This window comes from Phaethon lepturus, unplaced genomic scaffold (assembly GCF_000687285.1).
Source record: "Phaethon lepturus isolate BGI_N335 unplaced genomic scaffold, ASM68728v1 scaffold42197, whole genome shotgun sequence".
Lineage (NCBI taxonomy): Eukaryota > Metazoa > Chordata > Aves > Phaethontiformes > Phaethontidae > Phaethon > Phaethon lepturus.
Window position 1 is genome coordinate 17,255 of NW_010551940.1, and position 24,639 is coordinate 41,893.

Here is a 24,639-nt window from a genome sequence, read left to right on the forward strand (position 1 = left end):
TTCTCTTCAATGAAGTTGTTCAAGTGGGTTGGCAGAACAGGGTTGTGCTGTGCAATAGGCCTCAAAGGATTATTGACTTCTTGTAACATAGGTGGGGGGTGTTGTTCTGAAATCACAGCATCTACAGCAGGAGAATGTGGTCGGTGGGGAATTGGATTATTAAAAAAAGATTGGCTGGGGCCTGCCTGGTAAGCAGGGGAAAGCTGCGAAGGTTGCGGAGGCTGCTGATTCAAATGATTATGCTGCTGAACTACCTGGCTTTGCTGGGGTGGCATTTGGTTTTGTTGTTCAGGCAAGTGATTTTGCTGTTGACTTAAAAGGTTTTGCTGCTGTTGCAGAGGATATGGCTGCCTTGGTATCTGTGATAGGTGCTGGAAGTGGCGATTGGGAACTGCATACTGTGAGTGGGGTGGGGTGAGATGGAGATTCAGCTGCCTGGGGTTAAGATTATCTTTGCGATGAAATTTAGCATTAGGATAACCAACACTGGAACGTGACTCTGGGCTTCTATTCTGAGAATTTGCTTCTAAGTCAACCTAGAAAAAGAGAATGGAAAAACTTGGAAAATTCACATTAAAAAAACCAAACAAAACACATGTCATTAATGAATAAATTCATTAAGAGATAACCGTAAAAAAAAACCAAAGCAAACCAAAAACAAGCTCAAAGTTGTCAAACCCACCTGCTTGGATTCCACAGGTTTCTTCTCAGGTGTTCGAATTTTATTGATTTCAGGCCCAGCAGCGTTTTCACTTTTACCTAAAAACATTTAAGAAACTAATCAGTTTCAGTGGAAAAATTATTATTTTGGGTTTTTTCTTCCAGACACAGGAAAATTTAGACTTATTAGTATAGCATTTACAGCATCATAGACATTTAATGTAATTTACCCAAATAACACTTTTCCTTTAAACTCTGCACTTTGTTCATTAATCATCACTAAGTCGTTCTTCCAACTTAATTGCAAATAACATCAGCAGTAGTTATCACTGGACTGCAGAACAGAGACAGACCAGTTATATCCTCAGCTAACACAAACCCCAACTTTCCTTACTTCCTCCTTTGAATCCCACAATATCTTACTCTGTTAATGGCAAATCACAGGTTATTTCCCCAACTCTACAGATCCCTCTGTTTCACTTAGAAAGAACGAAAAAAAAAATCCTTTTCACAATGCCCTATTTAAAGTACAAAATCCCTCATAACAAAAGTGATGCACAATGTAATTTCAACAACTAACCATTGCGACTTTGTTCATGTTGCTCCTTGTCCTGATGCTGAAGCTGCTGCTGTTGTCCTATGCTAACGGGTGAATGGTGTCCCAGGCCATAAGGTATAGGAGACCCACGCCCATGTGCCTGTAACAGGTTCATGTTATATGCCATAGCTGCTTGATGAGTAATGATTCGAGGGTCAACTGCAAACCTACCCTGATACCCCGTCCATGGTACCTACGTAATTTAAAAACAAAAACAAGAAAAGATTCCATCTGTTAAAGTACATTAAAGGAAGTACAGTAACAAAAGCACACTGATGTTATGTTCATAACAAGCAGTTTTCCATGCATCAGATGACCTGACACACTAACACACAACTACTGGTGGTGCTGGAAAGGGACAGCAATAAGAGCAGGCCTAACAGCAAGGGGCAAAGAGCAAAGATTTTGGAGGACTACCCTGGGGAATAATTTTTGTACAGAAACCAATTCTTGTTTCAGTGGTTTCAAAATTCAGAGAGAAAAGACTGATGGACAAATTATATTTTAATAAACTTTCTATTCATCTCTTCTCTAAGTAAATAGAGGTGGATGAAGTTCAAGAAAGTAAAAAGTCCTTTTTCCTGGTAGTTAAAGAGAGATTAGGCTATGTCTCAGGGTGGGGGGAACAGAGAGAGAAGCCTCTAACCTGAGGAATTCCTTAAGGCCCTTTTCCCACCCAGCGCTGTAATCATCTAACACAGAACGAGCGGGCATACCATACCTCTGCACCCACAAGACACTTGGTGAAGTTAACAGGACTACTGGCAGAATCAAGAGACTATCCACATGTTATGAACGACAGGGCCACTCCAAAGTGTCTATGCTACATGACACATGTATTGCAGAGTGTCTTCCTAAATATTTGAAATAAAATCCACCTCCTGAAAGCATGTAGAAAAGTCATGAATTTTTACAACTTTTTAAATTTTATTCCTAAAAGGTCTGCAAAGACGACAGCTCTAGATCAAATTAGTTCAATCTCGCCCTGTAGGGAATTTATTAAAAGGAGGAAAATGTATGAATAAGAGGAGAGTGCAGGGAAAGTAATCATTAACACTCAGGCTGACAAAGCATCCTTTACTGACGACAGCAGACAACCTCCTCATGTTTTTACCTTGGATATGGAAACTGCCTTAAACAAACCAAAGAGATAATTTTATCTTAAATGAACATAAACTCATTTTACTGCCGTTCCTACTTGTTTTCACTGTAACAACTTTAATGCCATTCTTCTTTTAAATTAGTATTTACCCTTGAAATGTGCACTTGAGCTTTAGGCTACTATTGCATCTGTACAATCTCAAATCATCTCCAACAAGCTTCTTTTCAAAAGCAGCTGTCTCATTAGTACCTCAGTCTTCCCACTTAATTATTTAAAAAATCCATCCTCAGGGAAGGTGAGCTCAAAATACTTATTTTTAATATATTTCTCTTGTTTGGAAATACGTAAAAATATATTAACCTTAGAATAGTAAGACAGAACTTTTAAAGTTATCGTGGTTTGATATTAATATATGTAAGCAAGTATGACAAAGATACAGCTGCTGGCCTTCTCATTGCATTTAAATTTATCCATCAAATGCAGATTTCTAGTATGCTAGGAAAAAGGAAAATTCCTTGACCTAGCAAAGAAAACCAGTCTGTAGCTGTGAGATGATCTAAGACACAGAACTGAAACTAGAGTTTCTACAGCCAGTTCCCTATAGAGCATCCATAACCTAAATTACAATAGAGGACTTATATAATTATTAAAAACCAAATTAACTGTATGCCAATGTTTAGCATCATGAATGGAATTAAACACATCTGCATGTGTGGGTTCCATGTCCTTCATGTCTTCAGGAGTTGTGTACAACACATACATGTTACTCCTCAAAATCCCTTCTGCAGCCTTTGTTCTTTCCTCCCCATTCTCCTCCTGGAATACGTGACTGTGGAGGTTAAAAATAAAGCAAAGACTGCTCCTTTAATTTGCTAAGTTTTGGTAGGATAGTTTTATTAGTCCTGCAAAATTCCATACATAAATGTAGCCTAAAAGGCCTGATTAGGGATCTCCACTGTGTTCCCAAATGCCATTAAGGAAAGGGATCGGAGAGGAAACTGGTTTACTATGAGGCTCTGGAAGGGGAAAATATCCCATTATGCTTATTTTTCTTATCACTTCACTTCAGACACCCTGCACTGCAGACAACCAAAGCTGGTAATTTAAACTGCATGAAGCCAATAAAGAGAAACAAGCTCTGTCTGAATCACCTGTGTCTCTCCAATGATTAAGAACTGGGCTAGGCAATTAATTCAGATGCAGGTATCTCAAGTCAGATGAGACAGATCGCATTGGTGTGCCTAAACCTTGAGCTGAGAAAATACACCAAATTACATGAACATGAAATTGCTTTTAGGCTGCCTCGAGTTATTTGTGGGAGCAATGTTTTAAAAAGTCCTCATTTTCTGGTGGTCCTCTGCACAGCCACTGCTAGAGCCAGCTAAGCCCACACATCTGAAGCGCTGAAAAAGTTTGCAAGATATTCACTAACTGATTTTGCCACTCAACATACAATAATTGAGGGGGAGGGGAAAAACAGAAAGTTAATTCTTACAGGCAAAGGCACAGACATGACCATATTTCCTCCATAGACAGCAGGTACATATAGAATACTTGTCCCAGTGTGTGGATCTATCCTTTGAACAGGACTTGGAGATTTCCCCAGATTGGGGTGAGGTCCCAGAGGAGGAGGGGGAGGAGTATATGCTCGGATAGGATTTCCGATTAAAACAGAAGGATTGGGCTGAACTGAAAAGAAAGAAGGGAAAAAAAAACCCAAAAAGATATACATACAAAAAAGATATATACACAAAAAGAATATAACAACTATTTATTTCCTTCTTTTTTCATCCTAATAGCATCTATCTTTTATAAAACATGTCTGCAACTTTCTAACAGGATAGGCCTGACACACCGAGAAAAAGCATTAATCCAACTCTGTATCCCATTTCAAAAATTTGAAGAGGTAGAAAATACAAATTGCGATACAGAAACAGGTAGCTGGTAACTGCATTAATGAAAGAATGTCCCAAACTAATTAAATATGCTGACAGTCAGAGTAGCTGCTAAACACTGCATCAAAAACTAGAACCATCCTTCTTTCTTTAGCAGGGAAGACAAGCTTTAAATTAATGCTTTCTCAAATTAATAACAAAATTAAGCTGTTCCATGCAACCTTGCAAAAGTAGGATCAGTAATATCTGGATATATGACAGCACAATTTAAATTCAAGTACATCATAAAACAGCACATGCAAAGTAATGCCCTAACTCTTTTAGTGCAAATACACTGGCACGGTATTTCACGTTATGAATTTCAAACACAGCCATTTTTAAGAGGCCAACAACTACGGTGTGTTAAGGCTCTGAAGTCAGTGTGCACAACACCTATAAAGGGATAGCCTCGGAAATACCTAACATCCACTTAACAGTCTATAATGTTTCCCAAATGCACACAAGAAGTAAATGGCTTTCAAGCAGAGAGCAGACCAGATACTCTATTTATGTCAAATTACTATCAACTTCACCGAAGCCAAATCAGCATAAGCTCAGGGGAATTCCTTTGGTAAGAACAGAGATACTTACCAATTCCATCGGGTGGGAAATGGTCATTCTGACTATGATGATGGACCTTGCCCTTTAAAGGGAAAAACAGTAATAGTAATGCTTTGCATTCTTACATGAAACAAAGCTTTTAATTCCAAGTAAGCACTATAGTTAAATACAAAACAGAGTCTGAAATAAGTTAGCCAAACATTTTATTCTTACACATTCAACGGTCCAGTTCCATGAATTGGAACTGACTATGATTCACAAAGCTGGACATTAAATACCACTAACTCAATTAAACAGTGGGTCATTACCAGTCCCCCTGGAGACACTCCCTTCCAGGGCCTGTTTTCAGATGCAAGGAGAATTACAGCAAGCTACCTTGAGTTTCCTTTTCACCGCCTTATTTCCTGCTCTCTCACTACTTTTAGGAGCAGCACCCAGTGCTAACGTAACCCTCAGCACTCCTCTTCAGTGGCAGCTCTTGGTGGAACCGTGATCCATTTTCTTCTCCAGGTTTCAGCAAAACAAAAAGTAGCTTGGAGACAAAGTAGCTGCCACCAGTTTTACTCAGTTGCTCACCCAGCCTCCTCAGACATTGCCACCCTATACCATCCCACATACTTGCTTCTGGATCTTGGCCCCTTAGTGACTGCTCCCCCAAAAGTACTATTAGTAGAGTCAAGAACCAGAGTACCCTGGGGAAATTGTTTTTCCTTGGTGAACTGTACATTAGAAAAGGAACTGAGTTATCCTTCATACACACTCATGAATTTACAGCATCAACTAATTGGTTAATATTCATAAACTGTGAGCACATATTCAAATGCTGGTTATGTGCTCTTAAGTCTTTTGCAGGATAGGAATACCTTACTTAATCCAGACCTAAATACATTCACAAATGTAGAATAAATCTAAAAACACTTCGATGCAAAACTTTTCTTGCCTAGGAGATAAGTCTAGGCAGTTTTCCACCAGTCTGAGCGAATTAGTCAGGGTACAAAGACAGGTTGTTTGACGCTGTTGACTCATGCATAAACTAGATTAAAGAACTAGTCTCTGAATTTTCCTCCCATTTTAAAAATTAATTATTGAAAAATAAAATAGTAATTCCTTTTCATTGCACTACTTAAGCAAAAGAAACCTGCTTATTCACTAAAGAGAGCAAGATTCAATCTAAAACAAAATTCAGAGGAGCTACATGCCTTACTCACTTGTGGTTACTACGAGGCATATCTGTATCTGTTATGCTGTCAGTCAGCATCAAGCCGTATGTGCAGAAGTGTAACAAATCTCTGTTCTACCTACCATCCTTGTGTTTTATAGGGGCCATATTTTTAAAACTGAAATAGCAAATAATTACATAAATCCCTAAGAACAGCTGTCCTGTTGAACAGGAGCTTCAGCATATAATGATGTCAAATTGTGAGTGTAAGTCAACTGGCACCATTTGTAAGATGGGGACAGGAGGTTTCTTTTGTCTTCTCATCTTTTCCCTTTTTTTCTTTTTCATGGTTTTGATGGCTTAACGATTTTACAATAGTCTATTAATAACTGAACTGTTATCGCTTCTCAAAGATTTCCAGCTCAAGGTTCTTTTCCCTACCCATCTAAAAAACATCTAAACCCACACTTCAGCTGACGACAACTGAGAGCACTGGAGGACAGATACACTCATCTTCCTCTAAAACCTTGCTCCACCTTCAGGGTATAAAAACTGCATTATATAAAACCACCTAGAGGAAACGCAGATTTAGGTCCCTGACTTGGGGCAGTTAACAGCCTCGTCACTCCAGCATCCCCCTTTAGTCATCAGACAGGAGAAGAGAGTGCTCTCCAGAGACTTAATCAGAGCTGTGGCCCTCGCTGACTGTATAAAATGTCTAGGATGATGACGTATCCCGATCAAGCGCCTGAATCCAGGCCTAAAAGCTGAACACAGGCAGTGACTGGGAGATAGGCATAGCTGTGAAAGTCAGAGCCTAGTTTACTGAACGCGAACTACCCTGCGGGGAGCTCCGAGTTCTGGAAACTTTCCACTTCCACATCATGACCTTTAATAAAGGCTGTGCCTCTCCAACTCTGCTCTCCTCTGCGCTTCCACCATCCCCAGCCAAGCCAAACGCCGGGGAAGGCAGACGCTCTCTCAGACGGGGCTGCCGAGGAGCACAGGCCCACAGCTAGCCAGGTCCGTATTAGCTGTTTGCTTCTCAGAGAGACAGGACTGAAACTTCTTTCCTTCTTCCAAAAAATAAGAAGCAAAGAGGTTTTTATGTCCTTAAATAAATCCGAAAGCAATTCTGCTGTATAAGAAGGTGCCCTTTTTACAACATCACTTTTCACCCCGTGTGAAAGGCAAGCCCTGAATTGCACGGATGTCCACAAACTCACCACAACACATCCTACCGGAGGCTGTTCGCATTTTTTTGCTACAAAATACACCAGCACTGGGTTTTTCATCTTTCATCTTTTAATGTTAAATATCGTATTTAGGAGGTCTAAAATGAGCGAAGCTAACCACCTGCTTTTAAAACTTGAACAAAGGGAAACGTATCTATGTTTGAATATTACCCGCTCGCTTTACTTCCGTTACTGCACGTGCTAGCTGTCAATTGTATTCAGAGGAAAGAAATTTTGTTATACGATATAGATGGCTAAAACACTTCAGATCTTAAACTGAAAATACAGTATTGGCAGTTTGAAAGTGTCTCTTCTGATTTCTACAGCACAAGTGCTTAGTTTACTAACAAACTGGAAGAAAAAATAAACAGCACAGTCTATTCACAAGACTCTCACTTCCTCCACCCCCCCGTTTTTAAATGTCCTATACCTGCACTTTCAAATACTTATAGGAAACAAAAAATATTAATAGTGATGTTCTTTTATTAAAGAAAACACATTCAAGGCTGAAGCACTCATGAAAAATGAGAGCATAGCAATGTCTTTTTAAAGAAAATAATTTTTTAATTTACATTTTTCTGTAAGCCTAGTGTTTTGACACATAACTAAATGACTTAGAAATCTGGTGTTTGTTTCAGAAAATAATGCATCTTGATGAAGAAACCACATGTTCTCACTTACAAGCTCTCTTTTGGGAAGGACTGCCAAAGGGAAGGCTTTCCTTTTTGTACTGTTAAAGTTAAAAAAACCTATCGTAAAAATTTCATTTAAATGATAGAGCCTGCAACAAAAATGCAAAGCTATGGAAAATACATACGCTTCTTCCTTCTTGTACAACAGAATTCACCACAAAGCTGACAACCTGCATTTTAGTTGCATCTCAAAACACAATTTAATTAAATTATAACTTGCATTATTTTGAAATAACCTACAAAGAACTATTAAAACAGAGTTAGTTACTAATATACCACCCAAAAAAAAAGCTCCAAAACTTAGCGTTATTCTTTATCATCGTAAGGAAGCTACGTATTTTCATCACTTCTTTACCTGCTTTTATAAAAACAGCTGACAAAATTACCACTGAGTGGTAATTTCATCTCCCTGCCCTCTTGGTGCTAATGAAGTCTGGTCTTCTGAAGGACATTATCAGTAAGCTAATCTAGGTGATATTCTGGTTTACAACGTATTTGTAATTAAATCAAACAATTATCTTATATAAGTCCCTAAATTTTATTTGTGATTTTTAGATCAAATCACTTTTGGCTATTATTTTTTTGTTTCCTTATACTCCTTGCCACTGTCTCTATCAACCTGTTGGTTCTCGGGGTACAGTCAGAGCACAAGCTACTTGGGATAGGTATTGCCTCTTCTCCAGAGGGTTTAATTCGGTTTATCTAAATATTAAGGCCAAGATCCATGGTTTAAGTTCATCAGGGTTGTTGTACCACAGTCAATGAACATGCCAAAGTGACCCAAGTTATACATTTTAGCATGGAAACAAGGCTTGGACAACCCCAAGCTATATTGCTAAATACTGTATTTTAATACAAGTCTCAAGCTTTCACGTGAAAATGCTGAGGATCCCTCTGGAGTTTGCATTCATATCTGATTGCACTGATGCCATTTTAAAACAAACAGCTTGTTCCACAAACCTTTTATATCATTTCTCAAAAGGCATTTCTACAGTCGTTTCCACTTTCTGACAAAATTCATCATGAGTAAAACTTTACCTTTGGTGGTGACTGCTGTTGTTTGGTGGTATTCGCTGAATGTTGATGTCGAAGAGCTCGGGGGATAAACTCAGGAGCCAGTGGGTTCAACACATAAGTTTTCTTTAACTCCAAAGCTTCCAACTGAGCTTTGATCTGTTCAAAGGTGATACCATGGAGACTTTCATTCTCGTGACATAGGGCAATAAATCTTTCCCAAAATTTCCTATGGAAACAATTTTTAGAAACAATTAAAAAAAATAGTAAGACTCAATGTCTCTTGTTAAAATCAAAACAGATTTAATATAACTGCATGGCATTTTTGTTTTTCATGTACGCTCATTTTACACACCAAGCCATCCATCCTTCAACCTGATCCATGCATCTGAATCCCACAGGATAACACAAAGCTCCCCAGTCATTTAAAATGAACATACGGGTCTGTCCATGCCTCTCAGATCACAGCACTGGGTTTATATCACATTTAATATTCATGTCGTGGACAGGACTAACTTGGATTTTTTTTCCCTAGAAAACCAAACACAGCTAACACAATGCTTAAAATTCTGGAATGTATGCAATCTATGGAATTTATTAAAGCAATTTAATAAAGCATCACAGCGTTTATACAGATTCGTGGTCCCAGAAGATGCCCAAAAGGTTCTATGAGTTTAGGCAGATCATTCAATTCCAGTGTCACAAATACCAAAGTTGAGATATACCCTCAAAACTACTCCTGTGAAACACTTCAGTCATATAAACATTAGCAGGTCAGGAGTATCTAGAGGGCCTTTGAGATCCTCTGGTGGAAAACAAATAAAATCATAAGTTTTACTGTGTGTCAGATATTTCTGTAACATACAGAACAAATTTCAAGCCAGAAGGAAAACCAACAGATGACACATGACTTTCTCTATGAATATTCTGTATCCAACTTTGTGGAGGGGTTAATTAAACCATGTAATAAAAGAACATTCCTACCCGTATTCTGCTTTCTCATGTCTTTCTATTGCTTATAAAAATATGCCTTTTACATTTTTAACATCCACAGCAGGATCTATACAAAACTCAAAGGAACTTTTTGGGTGATGTTACTTAAGGTTAAAAGATATTTAAATAAGGTTTGAATATATCACTTTAAAAAAAAAAACAAGCCTCAGCTGTTCTCTTTCAAAAAGATCATGAGCAATGAAAGTTACTGAAAAAGAGGATTAAAAAGACAATGAAAAGGTGTGCTTGACTATAACTCATTCTAGCTCACCCTTCGGTGATAAGCTCTGGCCTATAAGCAAGCATAGTTCTTTCAGTGTTGCCTCCCCAAAACCTGTAAAATAAGAGAAGGCTGCACGCTAATTTTAACAACAGCAGCGTCACATTTTGCCGAGTAGCTGCCCTTTGTGGAAAAGAATAAATGTCTTTACTGCATGAATACTGTAATGTTACTGATATATTTAAGAATTCAAAATAGTTTTCCTTCAAAGCTCATCTTCTGTTGCGATTTTATACGGGCAAGAAATGCTCTTTTAAAATTCAGGATGCAAGATGGCTGTCTTTCTGCATTTTGCTGTAAGGCAAATATATCTTGCAAGGTTTTAAGTGAGGATTAAAAACCAAAATGAAATACTTCACTGGGATGCTTTAATGATGGAACTCCCTCTGATTAATCAATTCAGTCACCAAACTTACTGTCAAGTACCACAAATCCACCGAGACCCATGCACTTTTGCTTAAAATGCCCCAAGCAGCCTCTCTACACATGGATCGCTTGTACTGGGGTGTAAGAACAGAGAATAAAATAGCGCTGTCTCTGCCTTGCAGTGTGCTCTGCAGTTTAAAGGGAGTGTCTGCCAAAACAGCCCTGTCTGGTCCGATTGTAGCACACAGAAGTGTAACGACTACCCTGGGCATACTTCACAAAGCTCTCCACAACTATCATTACAGAGCCTTGACTCATTTTGACAGGTATTAGAATATTTATAAAACTCAAGTATTCTCTAAACTTTTTTGAGGTCTGTTTTTGCTAACGAAATGTCACTTCTTTCAGACTTCTATACTCCTGTTGTACTAAAAAAGAACCATCTTTGTAACAGTATGCCTGAGCCCCTCCAGCACTATTTTCAAAGAGTGAATGTTCAATTATTCAGTGAAACAAGACAATGGTATATTAAAGGGAAAGCTTGAGACACATCTTAATAAAGCTCCAGTGTTCCCTGTTTCTTAATTATCTTTTTGTTTTATAATTTTCAACAGCTATACGTCTATAAACAGCTGCTGGTCTTTGAAAGGCAAACTCAATCCGTAACTGCCAAGACTACTTTATATACCATAAGGTAGTATTTTTATTTTATTAAGTTTTTGTATTTTTACTGTATTTTTATTTTAGTAAGCCCGTATTTTTATTTTAGTAAGTTTTTGCATGCCCTATTTCAGATATTTTGAAGGAGCCATACTTGGAGAAACTGCTGAGCCCCCACATTTGAAGACTGGGTCCCCTTTGGGTAATTTAAAACCTTAACACTCAGGGTTACAGGAAAATTCAAGAGATTATCTTCCCCACTGGGATTTAGAGAGAATAAGGGACATGGTCATTCTCCAACATTAAGCTGTCTTTAGGCAGATGGTTGGAGAACCAATAATGGTCCTAGCTGTTAGCCAGACTAACTAGGGATTAACTAATCCCCTGACTTGGGTACCACTGCACATCCTGAACCCCAGTGCAGGGAAGAGAAGCAAAATTTATCCACCAGGAGTAATTTCTGAACAAGCAGTAAGAAGAAACCTCAGTCAGCGCAGCATGGCAACCTCCACAGCTAAGTCATGCATCTCTGCAGCGTAAGCTGATGAACTAGACGTTGCACCAGCGGACTAACAGACACTCGTGCTTTGTGGATCAAGTGCGTGGGAGGCAGAGAGCTCTCTCTCACCAGTTAGTTACATAAACCAGATCATGTCTAAAAAAACTAGCAGGTAATGGGAAAAGTGAAATAAAGCCACAACCATTATTTCTCTTCTAGTAAGATGCTATTAGCTGTTTAGAGCAGACCACTGTATTAATGTACTCTTGACATGTCCCCAGCAGATAAGTGGTTAAATTCAGGCTGTATTTCATAAATGCAGCAAACAAAGGTTTGGCTTCTATTCAGGTTTTTCAGTTCTAATCTTTGAAAACCACATCCATTTTCAATATAGTAGAAGAATGCTGCTCAGGAAAGCAGAATAGAACGTAGATATAACAACTGACTAATACGTATTTTTAGCTGTATTGTAATAATTTAGTCAGCACAGTACTTCCTCTCTTTGAGAAATAAGCCTCAGGGTTCATCTCTGATCATCTCAACATTTTAGCTCTTCCATCTAAAAAGAAACCTCTGAAGAACAAGAACTTTGTATCCTTAACATCAGTGTTTACATCTCAGCATTCGTCACATTTCTTCATTTAGGTCTATAAAAAGTAAATTCACTCAAATCTTAACAAGTTTTTTCCTAGTGTCATGATAAAAACATAAACAATGGCTTTCAAGTCTTCTACCTTCCTATGACTGCTGTAATATTCGACTTTAAAATACATCACAGTCTGTAACTCCAAATTATATATTACTTTTATTTGTATGTAAAATTGTAACAGGTATACCAAAAAAGCCACACTAGAAAATAAAATGAAGCATCTTGGATTGTTACTGTCAAGTAAAAATCAGCAACTATAAATACATTAAAAGTTTATCAATGACCAGGTGGTAGATATCCCACACTTTTTCTCCATAGGTTGTTACACATGGTGACACTGTGACTCTGGGTAAGAAGGTAAAACCAGAACAAAACAAAACAGAAAAACAAACAACAAAAAAAGCCAGACTTGTCCACGCACAGAGGATATTAAAATACTCTGCCTCTCACCTGTAGTGGTTTTCTTCACTATCATTGAAAAAAATGTCCCCTCTCTTCCCTGCCAGCAAGACCTACTAATGAGGGGACAGAGTGGCCCTTGCACAACTGCATGCTTCCAGCTCCAGAGGAGACTTGGTAGATGGCATCGCAGGAATTACTGCGGCATAGACCGACGCTGCTCAGTCTACGCAGGGCTACAGCCGCCTGCTCTGCCTGAGGGGTGAGCTTCAGCAGCACACTTTGGACAAGCTGAAATCATGCCTGGAGATTCAAGCCTCTGCAAGAGTTGGGAACACAACTAATGCTTTACCATCTTTATGGTATTCCTATGGATATAAACATGAAGAATTTAAATTTCATTATTTTTAGGATTTAAATAAACTGTGCCTTCTTTGGCACCTAAACCATCATCCATCATTTTACTAAATCCATCAGTAATAAACACGTTTTCTAGTATCCTTAGTCCTGATTAACTAAGGAACATATATAAAGTACCTGCATCTTCCAATGGAACATAAAGCAATAGGATCTCCCACCACAGCTACCAAGGATTGTGCTCTTGTAATGGCAGTGTTGAGAAGTTTGTAATTAGACAGAAAACCGTAATCCAAGTCTTCTGTTGAATCCTCCAGTAACTGCTCTTTCCTTTTAATTGGTGTTTGCTTATGTTTGCATGTATGCCGTGTTCGTACTGTGCTGAGAAACAAAACTCTAAACTGTTTTCCTAAAATGAAACAAAAAACAAATGTCTGAGATAATTGCAGCTATTTCTGCCAGTAACACAATCAGATCACTTTACTTGCCAGCCAGATTTCACACCTAGATATTCTGAAGGACTGATAGCTACCCTTCATACGAAGAGCTTTATGCAAGAATAATAACATTTAAAAATTTTAAAAGATGCACTATAAATAGCATATTCTATTACAAGAATATTTCCTCTTTAAAAAACTTATTTTTCATCCTGATATTAATCACTCCTGAACTTTCTGAAGTGCTACTTATCTTTACAGTGTTGCCAGTCAGCCAATAACAAAACTTATTTATTTGACCCTAAAAAAACCAGAAAGTTCTGGACACTCTTATTTCGTATTTAATAATTTTCAAATATATTAGCATCTACCATGAAAAAACACAACACACCAGTCATGGTCACTCAGTTACTTTACTACCTTCTTTGTTTATTACTGACTACAACAGGCTATGCCTGTACAAAATTATTGTTGTCAGTGTGATTCCCCGAACAAATACCTAAATTTGTGGACCCCTTTTTACAGTCTATTCTACAAATGCAAACATCAGTAAAACATTTTGAGCCTAAAGCCTTGTTACATTTTTATTTGTAACTCTGTTTTTCCCCTTACAATAAAAATCCATCAGTTTTCACATTTTTCACTCAATCGATTTATTTTTTAAATCAGCTTGAACTTACTTTTGAAAAGACAGATAAGTCTCACATCCATGAGTTTATTGCTTTGGTATTCAATGTTGGAATAACATCTAATCAGCATACTAGCCAGTTTCATTTTGACACATCAGTTTTTATGGGTCACATCACAGCCCTTTTGTTCTGATCACTTTTCGATTATTTTAGGAAGTCTTGCTTAACTTCACCAGCCACATTTTTTACTTCCTTAGCATATCTTTGAGAGATGTAACTATTACTTACCCTGAACATTTAGCACTCTCTCCACACTGACATCAGACAGTCTTTTTTTCCGAAGTTCAGCCCGAATTCTGAACACTTGATCAGCGTAAGGTGTTACGACACCTATACTGCCGTCATCCAATTTGCCCCAGGCAACAGGCCATTTTCTTCTTAATTCTTCAACACGCTCTACTACTTCAAACACCTTAAAAGAAAGTCAGAACTCTTAAAAGTATGCTCCACTGAAGATCATTCTTTGATATGGAGAGAGAATTTGAATTTTAAAGCTCTAAAACATTTACATGTCACAGTATTACGTAGCCTTACTGAACAAGCAGCAACATCATTGTATTCGATAGTGATACTCTAACTATCATGTATTAAAACAATGTATTTACCATAGAGTACCTTTTTTTATTCTTGCAATAAAAGTTTGCCCACAAAAATGTCACCTTTAAAGTACAAGCTGCGAAATCATATTAACAACCTTCATTTTCACACTTATGTTCTTACAAAAATGTCAAGTGCAGTAGGACCTTTCTTATCATACTTTATCTAATTTCCATAAGTAAATATACTGCCCAAATAGGGATTATTTTCTTTTTACTCTGGATTTTATGTATGTCGTATTAGAATTTGATAACTCCAGAAAGAGAATACGTATACCAGAGCACAATCATTTCCCATTCCAAAGGATACCATCAGGAGTTTCAGATTATTCATCAGCTGCTAGTTCATCTCTATGAAATACTATTAAGTGCGCTGCCTGAGAAGACTAATGAGTAATAAAAACTGAAAACCTCCTCCTGTGATGAGACAGGCTTAAAGTAACCTCCTGCCAAAAAGTACCAGGCACAGCAGATTCTGTTTCAACACACTGAATAGAGATACTGCTCTACAGAAAGTATTTCTGAGTAACTCTCTGGAAGGTTGGTGGGTTTGTTTGGGGTTTTTTATACTGACATTCAATATGTCATTTGATAAGTGTCAATATGTCATTTAATAAATATTTATCCAGCTATTTAAAGAATGAAAATTGATGAATGCAGTTTTCCTATAGCATCACAAATGCAAGCTCAGGCTCTTAATGGAAGCTAGGCAGATAGTCTTTCCTACAAGAACCTCAAGTATTTTTAACTTTCGTCTCTTCCCTATTCATACAGTTATCTTTGGTTGTGGGAAGGGCGCGTTAAAAATAAACTTAATGCTCCCAGCTGTTATATTATCTCATCTTCAAATCGGTAAGTGGGAATTCTGGGAACTTCTTTGGACATTTCAGGAACAAGAAAAGTCATAAATCACAATGGGTATGTACAATAGTATAAAGCATAGTAGTTCCTAACTGCTAAAACTCTGTTGTTTCATGCTGACTTCTCACCATCTATGGTCTGATTATATGACACATATTCTCACTTAAGGTTTGTTTGGTTTTTTAGGTTAATCTAAACTGGGACAGATCATTGAAAAACTAAAAAAATTTTGAAAAAAAATCAGGAGGAAACTAATAAAGCAAAAGATCTGTTATTCCTTAAAAAGTCACAAATAGTTTCTTTTTGGTATTTCAGTTTTTCAGAGGGCACTGAAAATATGTGGCTGTTTTTGAGCAAGCCCTGAATATAACTTTTCACAACATAAATTCTTGTATTTAAAAGCTAGTTCTACTGACAAAGGATATTAGAATAAACTCTGATATCGATAAAAACTATAGCACAAATAATGTAATCTTTTGCAGGTATTTTGGCAATCTTTTCTGAAAGCATGTAGCTTCTGGATATGTAGTTAGAATTAACACCATATGGGGAAATTTTTTAATTCAGATCAAAAAGGGAAAGTGTATTTTCCTGATTAATACTTAATATAGGCACCAATGAACCATAAGATGCCCCAATGCAAACATCCATTAAGGTCAAACAGGAAAAAAAAAAATCTCCCTCATCATCTAACTTTCAGTTTTTCATGTTGGCGTTTAAGCAGCTGTTGTCCTTCATTTCTGCCTTTAGCCATTAATGACTCACAATTTTCAGACAGTTACTTGGCCACTGAAGATATTTTTAGGTTTTTTACAACTATTTTTAAGTAGCAAAGCAACCCAAGTAGATTAATGAAAGTAGTCAGGTGCCTTCAGTTTTTTTTAGTGATGTGTCCAGAAGTCATTGAAGCTTCTTATTTAAGTAGATATTTTAATACATCAAAGAATGCACAACAAACACTGCTGCTAAACTGCAATCTAACCCTAGTTAAAGTAAATTTAAGAAAATTAGGGATATTTCTTCGTTTTTCCTTAAACGTCAAGGACGTTTCTTAAGACATCTTTTTGCTGGGAGAAAAAGTAGTTGGGTCAACCCTCCCCTAACTTGAGGTGACTGGAAAAAGGCATCTTCCACTATGAAAAGTATCACGGAGGGGGCCCACACGTGTGTTTGGTTTTGTGGGGTTTAGATTTTTAACTCAAGAGAAGGAATGAAAGGAATGAGAATGAAAGTAATTTTAGAGGAATACAAATAAATCTATGTGAAACAAACATATTGAGAATAAGTTCTCACCAAAAAAAATCTCATCTGCACATGATCAGTTAGACACTGATCCTAAATATATCAAAGCAAATATGAAAAGCTACTCCAGAGGACTCATCTGAGTGGGAACATTTCTACAACAGTCAAAGAAATCTAGGTTTTACTTCAAATTGCAGTTACTCTCAGTTGCTAAGATACATCCATTGGCCTGTCACAAAAAATTATCAGGAAAGACATCCTGAAGAATGAGCCTGAGAGAACTACATGCAGCTTGCAATTTGCAAAGCAAAAAGAAGATAAATTAATGGAAATGTTTACTACAATTGCAATGTTCACTACTTCATCTTTAGCAAACTCCATGTTCCTCTCTCCTAGTAGAGGACAATTTATGTCTGCCACCTACACTGAGCATAAACCAGTAAATTTGGAGGGGAGGGGAGCTTTAAGAAAACAGTGAAGGATAAAGCCAAGAGTTACCTCTGCATTATTGTAGAAAGCTGTACTATTTTTTTCCTGCACATCTTCTCCACGTGCTGTGAAGAAAGTCAAAGGGTAGAAATCTTTGTGTGCTGGCTGCTTTCCACTTGCCATCAATTTGCCTTCATAGAAAAGTTCCGATGTGTAACTGTAACAAGGGAAAACAGAATAAAATGTGCAGTCCACATATAAGCTCACTGATAAAATATGTAATCACGAAGTACTTCATAAGGAAAACAGAACCACTGATTACTATTTGGCATCTTCAAGTGATTTCCATGAACTGAAGGCACCAATAATATACTTTTCCAACACTTTTTCTACAAAGACCATATTTTCTTCTAATCTAAAGCTCGACAACGTTACTAACATCCTCCTGTTTCACCGAGAACAGGCTCTGGTGGCTTGAAACTGGGCAAAAATGAGCATTCGCTATCTGGGACTGGTTATTCCCCAGGCTTGCTGGACAGCTAAGAGTTGTTGAACTTGGAAGATAAATTTACTGAAGATTTCATGCGTACTGAGCACAATGCAGGCCAAGTGTTCAGCTTTCAAGCAAGCTTTTCCTCTGCGACTTCTATTCCAGACCAATCTATGTTGCTAGTCATCAGAAACGCAACCAGAACACACTTTGTCTGCTGGCAGCAGGCATTACAGAAGCTGGCCGACTGAAAAAAGAAATGAGGCAAGAACTGCTTTCATGGTGAAAAGCAGGAGGAAAGAAGGCAAACTGAATGCAACAGGGCAGAAAGCCAGCAAGAAGAGAATGCAGATTACTATCAGTAGTACTGTATACTATTGCATGCACAACAGAGCTAAACTAATGTACTGGGTTTCATTAATTACTGAATTCTGGTATAATCTAATTTTCGAATGCTCAGCCTCCAGCCTTAATGCTCTTCGGATATAGCTGTGGATGCAGTAACATGAACACAGCCTGACATGAACACAACAAAAGCAGGGGACCATGCAGTCAGTGGGCCCACCGAGTTCTTCCAGGCTTTCCGATTATTGTAGCGTAAGATGTAAATAAGCGGGCACAGAAAAGCTGAAGAAACTAGTCTGCTACCAAATCATGATGAAACAACTGCAGCCCACTACTGACCAGAACTGGCTGACACCGGGCAATCCTGAACAATGTGCAACTGTTCTGTGGATCGAGTTGCAGCAGTCCATTGCTGCCAATAAGCAAAACTAACAAGTTCTTCTGCAAATTTAGTCTTACTAATGAGTTCTCATTAAACAATAAAACACCCTTTCTACAAAGACTGTTTTTTCCAATTACAGCTCCAAAGTCAGGCTGAACTAATGGCTTGTCCTTTCCTTAATTTCTTTTGGTCTCTCTACTTCAGTTAGGTAGGTATGATTAATGAGCCCACCCCGAACCATCTTCCTACACTTACTTCTGTCTTAAGTGCCATGGTCACATTTGTCAGGGGAAATTCCACATTATAAAGAAAAGCAGACTTGAAACAATCTCCTAAATGGACCACCATCAGAGTATTTAGCAGGTCTCACTTCACACAGCAACACTTTCTAGCGGAATTAGGCAGACTGGACTTTCACTAGACAGCCGACTAGCCCCAGTGGTACTTCTGCCATCCTTACCTCGGTGTTCAACACAGTGGAGCTTGCTAGGAACACACTGTCTGAACTTCAACTGCTGAAGTGCATTTTCATGATCTTTCTGAGGCAAGTTTCATCAAAGTGATCTCTAACCAAAAGCTGAAACGAACCCTTGCTTTTCAGATTCTCTCTCATTTCAAACTTACAATTTCAAGAAATGTGTAAGAAACTTAGCATCACTCAGCCTATAATTACAAAGTCCATAAAATGAAGACAGATCATGCTGTGTAACGAGAAATGTTACATTCTCACTTTTGATTCCCCAGAGCACCTAAATACTTCTGCTTTTGCTTTGAACACAGTGATAACCTAATTAGTATGACTGGATACCAACATAATATTCCTCAGTACGTATTTCAGTCAGGATTTAAACTTTAGCTTTTTTCCCCATGGTTGCACTTATTTTTCTAGCACAGCTCACAGATGAGCTCATTACACTAGCAGCCATTAGTTTATCATAGCATAAAAATGCAAACCCACTGATTAATGTGTCTTGAAAGAATAAAAGATGACAACAGGAAAGAAGCATGCCCAGAAAAAAATAGGTCAGATTTTGTTCACAGTTCTATATCCATACATTTCTTACATTGCACATAGCTTACCATTCCAAGACAATCCACTCCAGTAATTCTAAAATTCTGAAACAGTTCAAAGAAACACAGACTCTACACAATATACTGCAAAACGCTTAAAAAGAGAAAGTTAGCTCCTCTTTGGCTTAGGGCGCGGGTCTTGCAGCCAAAGCATCCCCACCTGAACGAGGGGTCTGTAATGCAACCGCCTAACTGAATCCCAGCATTTGTTCTAGGGGATGAAATTCCAACTTAGTAACAAAGAATTACTCTACTGATAACTCTGAAACAGCTAAGATTTCATTACAGAAACACATAATGCTTCTCTCTTCATTCAGTCACGCTTGGATCAGAATTGTTTTGTTCACTCACGCCAGTCAAAGAAAAGCATGATACAGTGAAAAAGTTCACACCTACTTGATGATAGCTTCATGGGAGCGATAGTTCTCACACAGCAAGATCCTGCATGGAAATTCTGCAGGGTAGTGCTCATAGAGCCGATCAAGCAATGAAACATGAAGGTTTCTTTCCCTGGCAAATTCACTGTAGACAAAAGGACTGAGCTGTAATAGACACACACATACAAAGAAAATGTAACTAAATATGTGGACTTGGAATGTCATGCGCCCAACATATGTATTTTGCATCAAAAATGAAACTTTACTTTTACTGTACATTCATAGTTAGAAGACACATACCATGGCTAAGTTTTTCTAACTATTCCATAGAAATGCCCATTCCTACTGTAAAAATGACAAAAGACCAGCATGTTCTTAAAGGAAATTCAATAACTATGTAAAGAGGAGAGAAGAACCCTTATATCTAACTTTTTTCTTTGTGGCTTGCACAGATGAATAACTGAAAGCAGAGACCTGGCGGGGGGGAACGGGGACGACACCAAACAAAAAACCCCCAAAAACTGTGTTTTGAATGACATTACACAATTACTCTGACAAGCACTTACAGTTAAGTTACTACCACAAATAGTACCGACCAGAAAATACAGAATTTTGCAACACAACTTTAAAAAGTTAAATAGGAAGTCATTGGAAAAACTAATACCCAAGTGGTCTAGTTACTATGACACTAAACTAACACTGGGCTTGTTTAACAATAAAAATGTCTATTGCAGCAGGAAAAATAGAACAAAAGATGACGAAAAAAGATCTTTACAATAAATTTTTTAAATGCAGAAATTAAGCCAATCTTGTGTTGTATTTTGTCATTCTGAATACATATGATTGAGATTCTCAGTTTGAGTTTAATTTCAGATAAAAATTAGTTTTAGAAATTTAAATACTGGATACCTCAGAGTAGCTTCTGAGCTACAAAACAGCTCTTCAGCTCTTTATGCACATAGCCTGAGACACACGGGCCAAGTCAAGACTCTAGCCATCTCGCTGGGCTGATGTGATCTAGCCTGAAGTGGTAAGAATTCCAATCTCTTAAAAAGCACCTTTGAGAGTTGTACTTTAAAAACACTATCCCAGTCCTTGGGATTACTATGATCATGATTTGAAATGATCTAGTGGTATTAAATCATAGGTGGCAACACCACTCCTAAGTTTATTACTATAGCAAAGCAAACATCCACTTTATTGCTATTATGAAATGTCAAGAGAATTAAAGGCAAACCTTTAAAAACAAATAAATCTGGCCTAAATCAACAAAGTAAGGTTAGCTTTTCCAAGCATGCTTTTCTCATGCCTACAGGCTGCAAAATGGCACGCATAATCAGCATTTTAAACTCTTCTGAACTCTCTAAACTGTGTGCTTCCTCGGCACATTGCAGTAACACAAAGGCACTGGTTAGTTTCAAGTTTCCTATTTCTTACTTGTTCAAATCCTTAGCAGATTCTGATGCTTCCAACAAAAAAAGTTGTCTAAATCATAATACATGTTCTCCATATTCTTCAATTCTTTCAGAAATCAACAGGAAATACCAGCCATAAAAAGTAGGAGAAACTCCTACCCTGCCTGTAATAACTATCACCATACCTTACGTAAGTAACATCCCTTGAATTTTCCTTGGCTTCCCCGACCAATAAAATTTATGCATCTCCCTCTTTAAAATGAAATTTTACTTGCATGTATTTCAGTGGTTGACCGGGCCCAAATCTGTTCTATCACAGATCTCCTATGTAACTTCGGACAACTCACATGCTTTTTGCCTCCATTTCCTTACTATAAAATGGAGACAACAGCATATTCTCACTTAACAGAAGTAGCGTGAGTCTACATTAGAGATTATGAGGTATTCACATACCATGGAAATTTGGAGTAGATAAATACCTTAAATATATAAATATAAATATCATACACACGCAGTTTACATTCAGAAATTCTATAGCTCTCACCTGCATATGGTCTCCAGCCAAGACAATTCTTGTGTTTTTATTAGCTAATGCTAGAGGCATAATAGTTTCGCACTCCATAGCCTGCGCAGCTTCATCTAACAGAATGTGTGTAAAAAACCCTGTAAAACAGAGAGATCGGCAAATAAACGAAACCTGAAATCTGATACAATAAACAAACAGTGATAACAATGCAAGGAATTATACTAAAAGTTATGTATTCTGATAGTAACCAAAAGTAGAAAGAATTCAGGACGGCTTACACAAATTAATTTTTAGCAACTACTAGAAACCACACAAACAGTTTTCAAACCCATCAAATGACCAACAGTGGCCAACTGATTGCCAGTGACATCAGCAGTAGCCCACAGATGTGCCTCTTTTTTCTGATCTATGTGAAGTTAAACAAGTGTTTTATCTGAGCTCTCCTTATACCAAGAGGAAACGTCTCTTGGCAGGCCTCCCTCTAGGTTTCTCAAACGTGAAAATCTTTTCATTACCATGAGGCTTGAAGAGCTTTGGACAATGACAATGGAAAGGACCTCCTCATGTACCTGAGTCCTATTAACTATTTTATACACTAAATTTCCCATTAAAATTGTACACATACCTGAGCACTTTGCTGGTTATGGGCTTTAAGGAATGTAGGGGGGGAAAAAGGAACAGAAGTTGAAGGAAAATTTAAATTCAATCTTATGATAATACTGGACCAAAAGGTTTCTTGCGTGGGGGGAAAGCTATGCACTGGTTATCATGCACTTGAAAAAAAACTGGGCTACAGCAGACATTTTATGAAATCTAAATTCAGGATAGGTAGACAAGTGTTTTTATACACTGATATATATTAAGGTTTAAAACAAAGTATTTGCAGACTTAGTGTAACATCCAATTAAAATTATATACATAGAAGCATAGCAATTTTCTTTGGAAAACATTAATTTCATACAGCTGCACACACATTACTATGGCATGACTGTACACAGCTCACTGCCAAACAAAGCAGTTCCTTCCATCTAAAGACCTGAAAATATTTACCATAAATTCCATATTAGTTTCCTCTATTGCAACAAATGCGTGAATGTCGCCATAAAAAATGAACCGTAACAACTTCTGTACAGAAATTCCACATCCTCCAAAAAGCAGTTGGATTTCATTTGGAGGTCAAGAAAACAGTAAATCCTAAGCAGCCTCTGCCCCCAAAAAATCATTCTAATATATTTCAGTTTAGAAAACAACCCTAGAAGTATCACATTAATATAGCATGGGTTTGTATGTGTGGGAGTTGTTTGCAAAGCTAAACACTTCACAAAGCAAGAAAAAAGCTCTCTGTGCGTATTTATGCTTACATGCTCCACTGAGTAATGACCTTAATGAGCATAATATTCAAAGTCAGAATCTCAAACAGAATTTTCCCTCTTGGATCTCAGAAACACCAGATCATAGGTAGCACTGCTTCTTTATTTCTTTTTGGTTTTAAATAAGGAAAAAACAGAATAAGCAAGAGGTTAATTTGAATGCCAGCAGTTTATTGCTTTGTAATAAACATTTATTCATTTAAAAAAAAAAAGATAAGACCATTTTGAGATTATCTTTGTTTACTTTGTTTTTTAACAGTTCAAAGAATCGGGTAAGGAACGGACACTGGTAAGAGGAAGATAATTCTCAAAGCATGGACACCTCCTGTTTAAAAATTATCTTACCTGGTTCAAGATCCAGTTGACATAGATACTGTGATGTATTTAAAGTAACAACTACTACTCGTTGCTTAAGAATGTCTTCTTTCTGTGGCATCTGAAAGGTGGAATGTGTGCTTGAAATCAAACAGTACTGATGCACAACTGGGTGGACAGTCTTTACCCAGCGATTTCTGAAATATACCCTAGAAAAGAAAAAGGTGGCTTATTTTCTATACACTTTGAACACAGTGACAGCCTAATATTTCAAATGCTAATATTCTGTTTTCTGATAAATAAAAGTAATCTTCAGGAAGCAAAGTATCACAACTGTGCACAATTACATGCCAAAATACGCTAAAATGTCTTGGATTTACCTTTCATTGTATGCTGCAGTGCAACACTACACAGCTGAACAGTTACCAAGGATTAATTCACACATGAAAACCTGTAAATTCTTCATACATTTAAGTTCTGTGACCCTCACATCAGTATTTATTTCATTTTAAGCTATCAGTAAACTCTTTAAAAAGAGTTTCATCATTTCATCAACTGCAGCCATAGAATCTTTAAAAAAAATTTTTCAAAAGACACTAACAAAATCCTGTACTTCCTTTCACACATACTCTATGTCTTCTGAGTTCTAAGAACCAAACAGGTAGTATATTCATCTTTTTACCATGCAGGGACATGATTATGATATACTGTATAAAGGAATGAGAAAATAGTGCCAAAAAGGATGGCTACAGTCTAAATATCAGGACATTGTCAGCAAAGCACTGGACTTCAAATATCCTTCCATGACACATAAGAAAATTTTAATCTCTATCTAATGAGATCAGTGATGCATTTTTCTTAAAAAGTGATGAAATGTTACAGCCAGTCTAGCTAAGTGGAAGAGGAATGGGGAAGACACCAAGACTATGCCCCAGA

At 37.5% G+C, this 24,639-nt stretch overlaps 1 protein-coding gene across 1 annotated transcript in view; it reads right to left on the bottom strand.

Annotated features, from left to right (window-relative positions):
• HELZ (helicase with zinc finger) overlaps nt 1-24,639 on the bottom strand; it is a 71,941-nt gene that overhangs the window by 9,999 nt on the left and 37,303 nt on the right. The window contains 12 exon segments of the mRNA XM_010291075.1: nt 1-536; nt 683-759; nt 1,241-1,451; nt 3,856-4,049; nt 4,886-4,937; nt 8,980-9,184; nt 13,339-13,567; nt 14,513-14,696; nt 17,482-17,629; nt 20,097-20,242; nt 22,037-22,155; nt 23,734-23,912. The exon segment at nt 1-536 is cut by the window's left edge and continues 16 nt beyond it. Of these exon segments, the coding sequence (XP_010289377.1) occupies nt 1-536; nt 683-759; nt 1,241-1,451; nt 3,856-4,049; nt 4,886-4,937; nt 8,980-9,184; nt 13,339-13,567; nt 14,513-14,696; nt 17,482-17,629; nt 20,097-20,242; nt 22,037-22,155; nt 23,734-23,912 (2,280 nt within the window).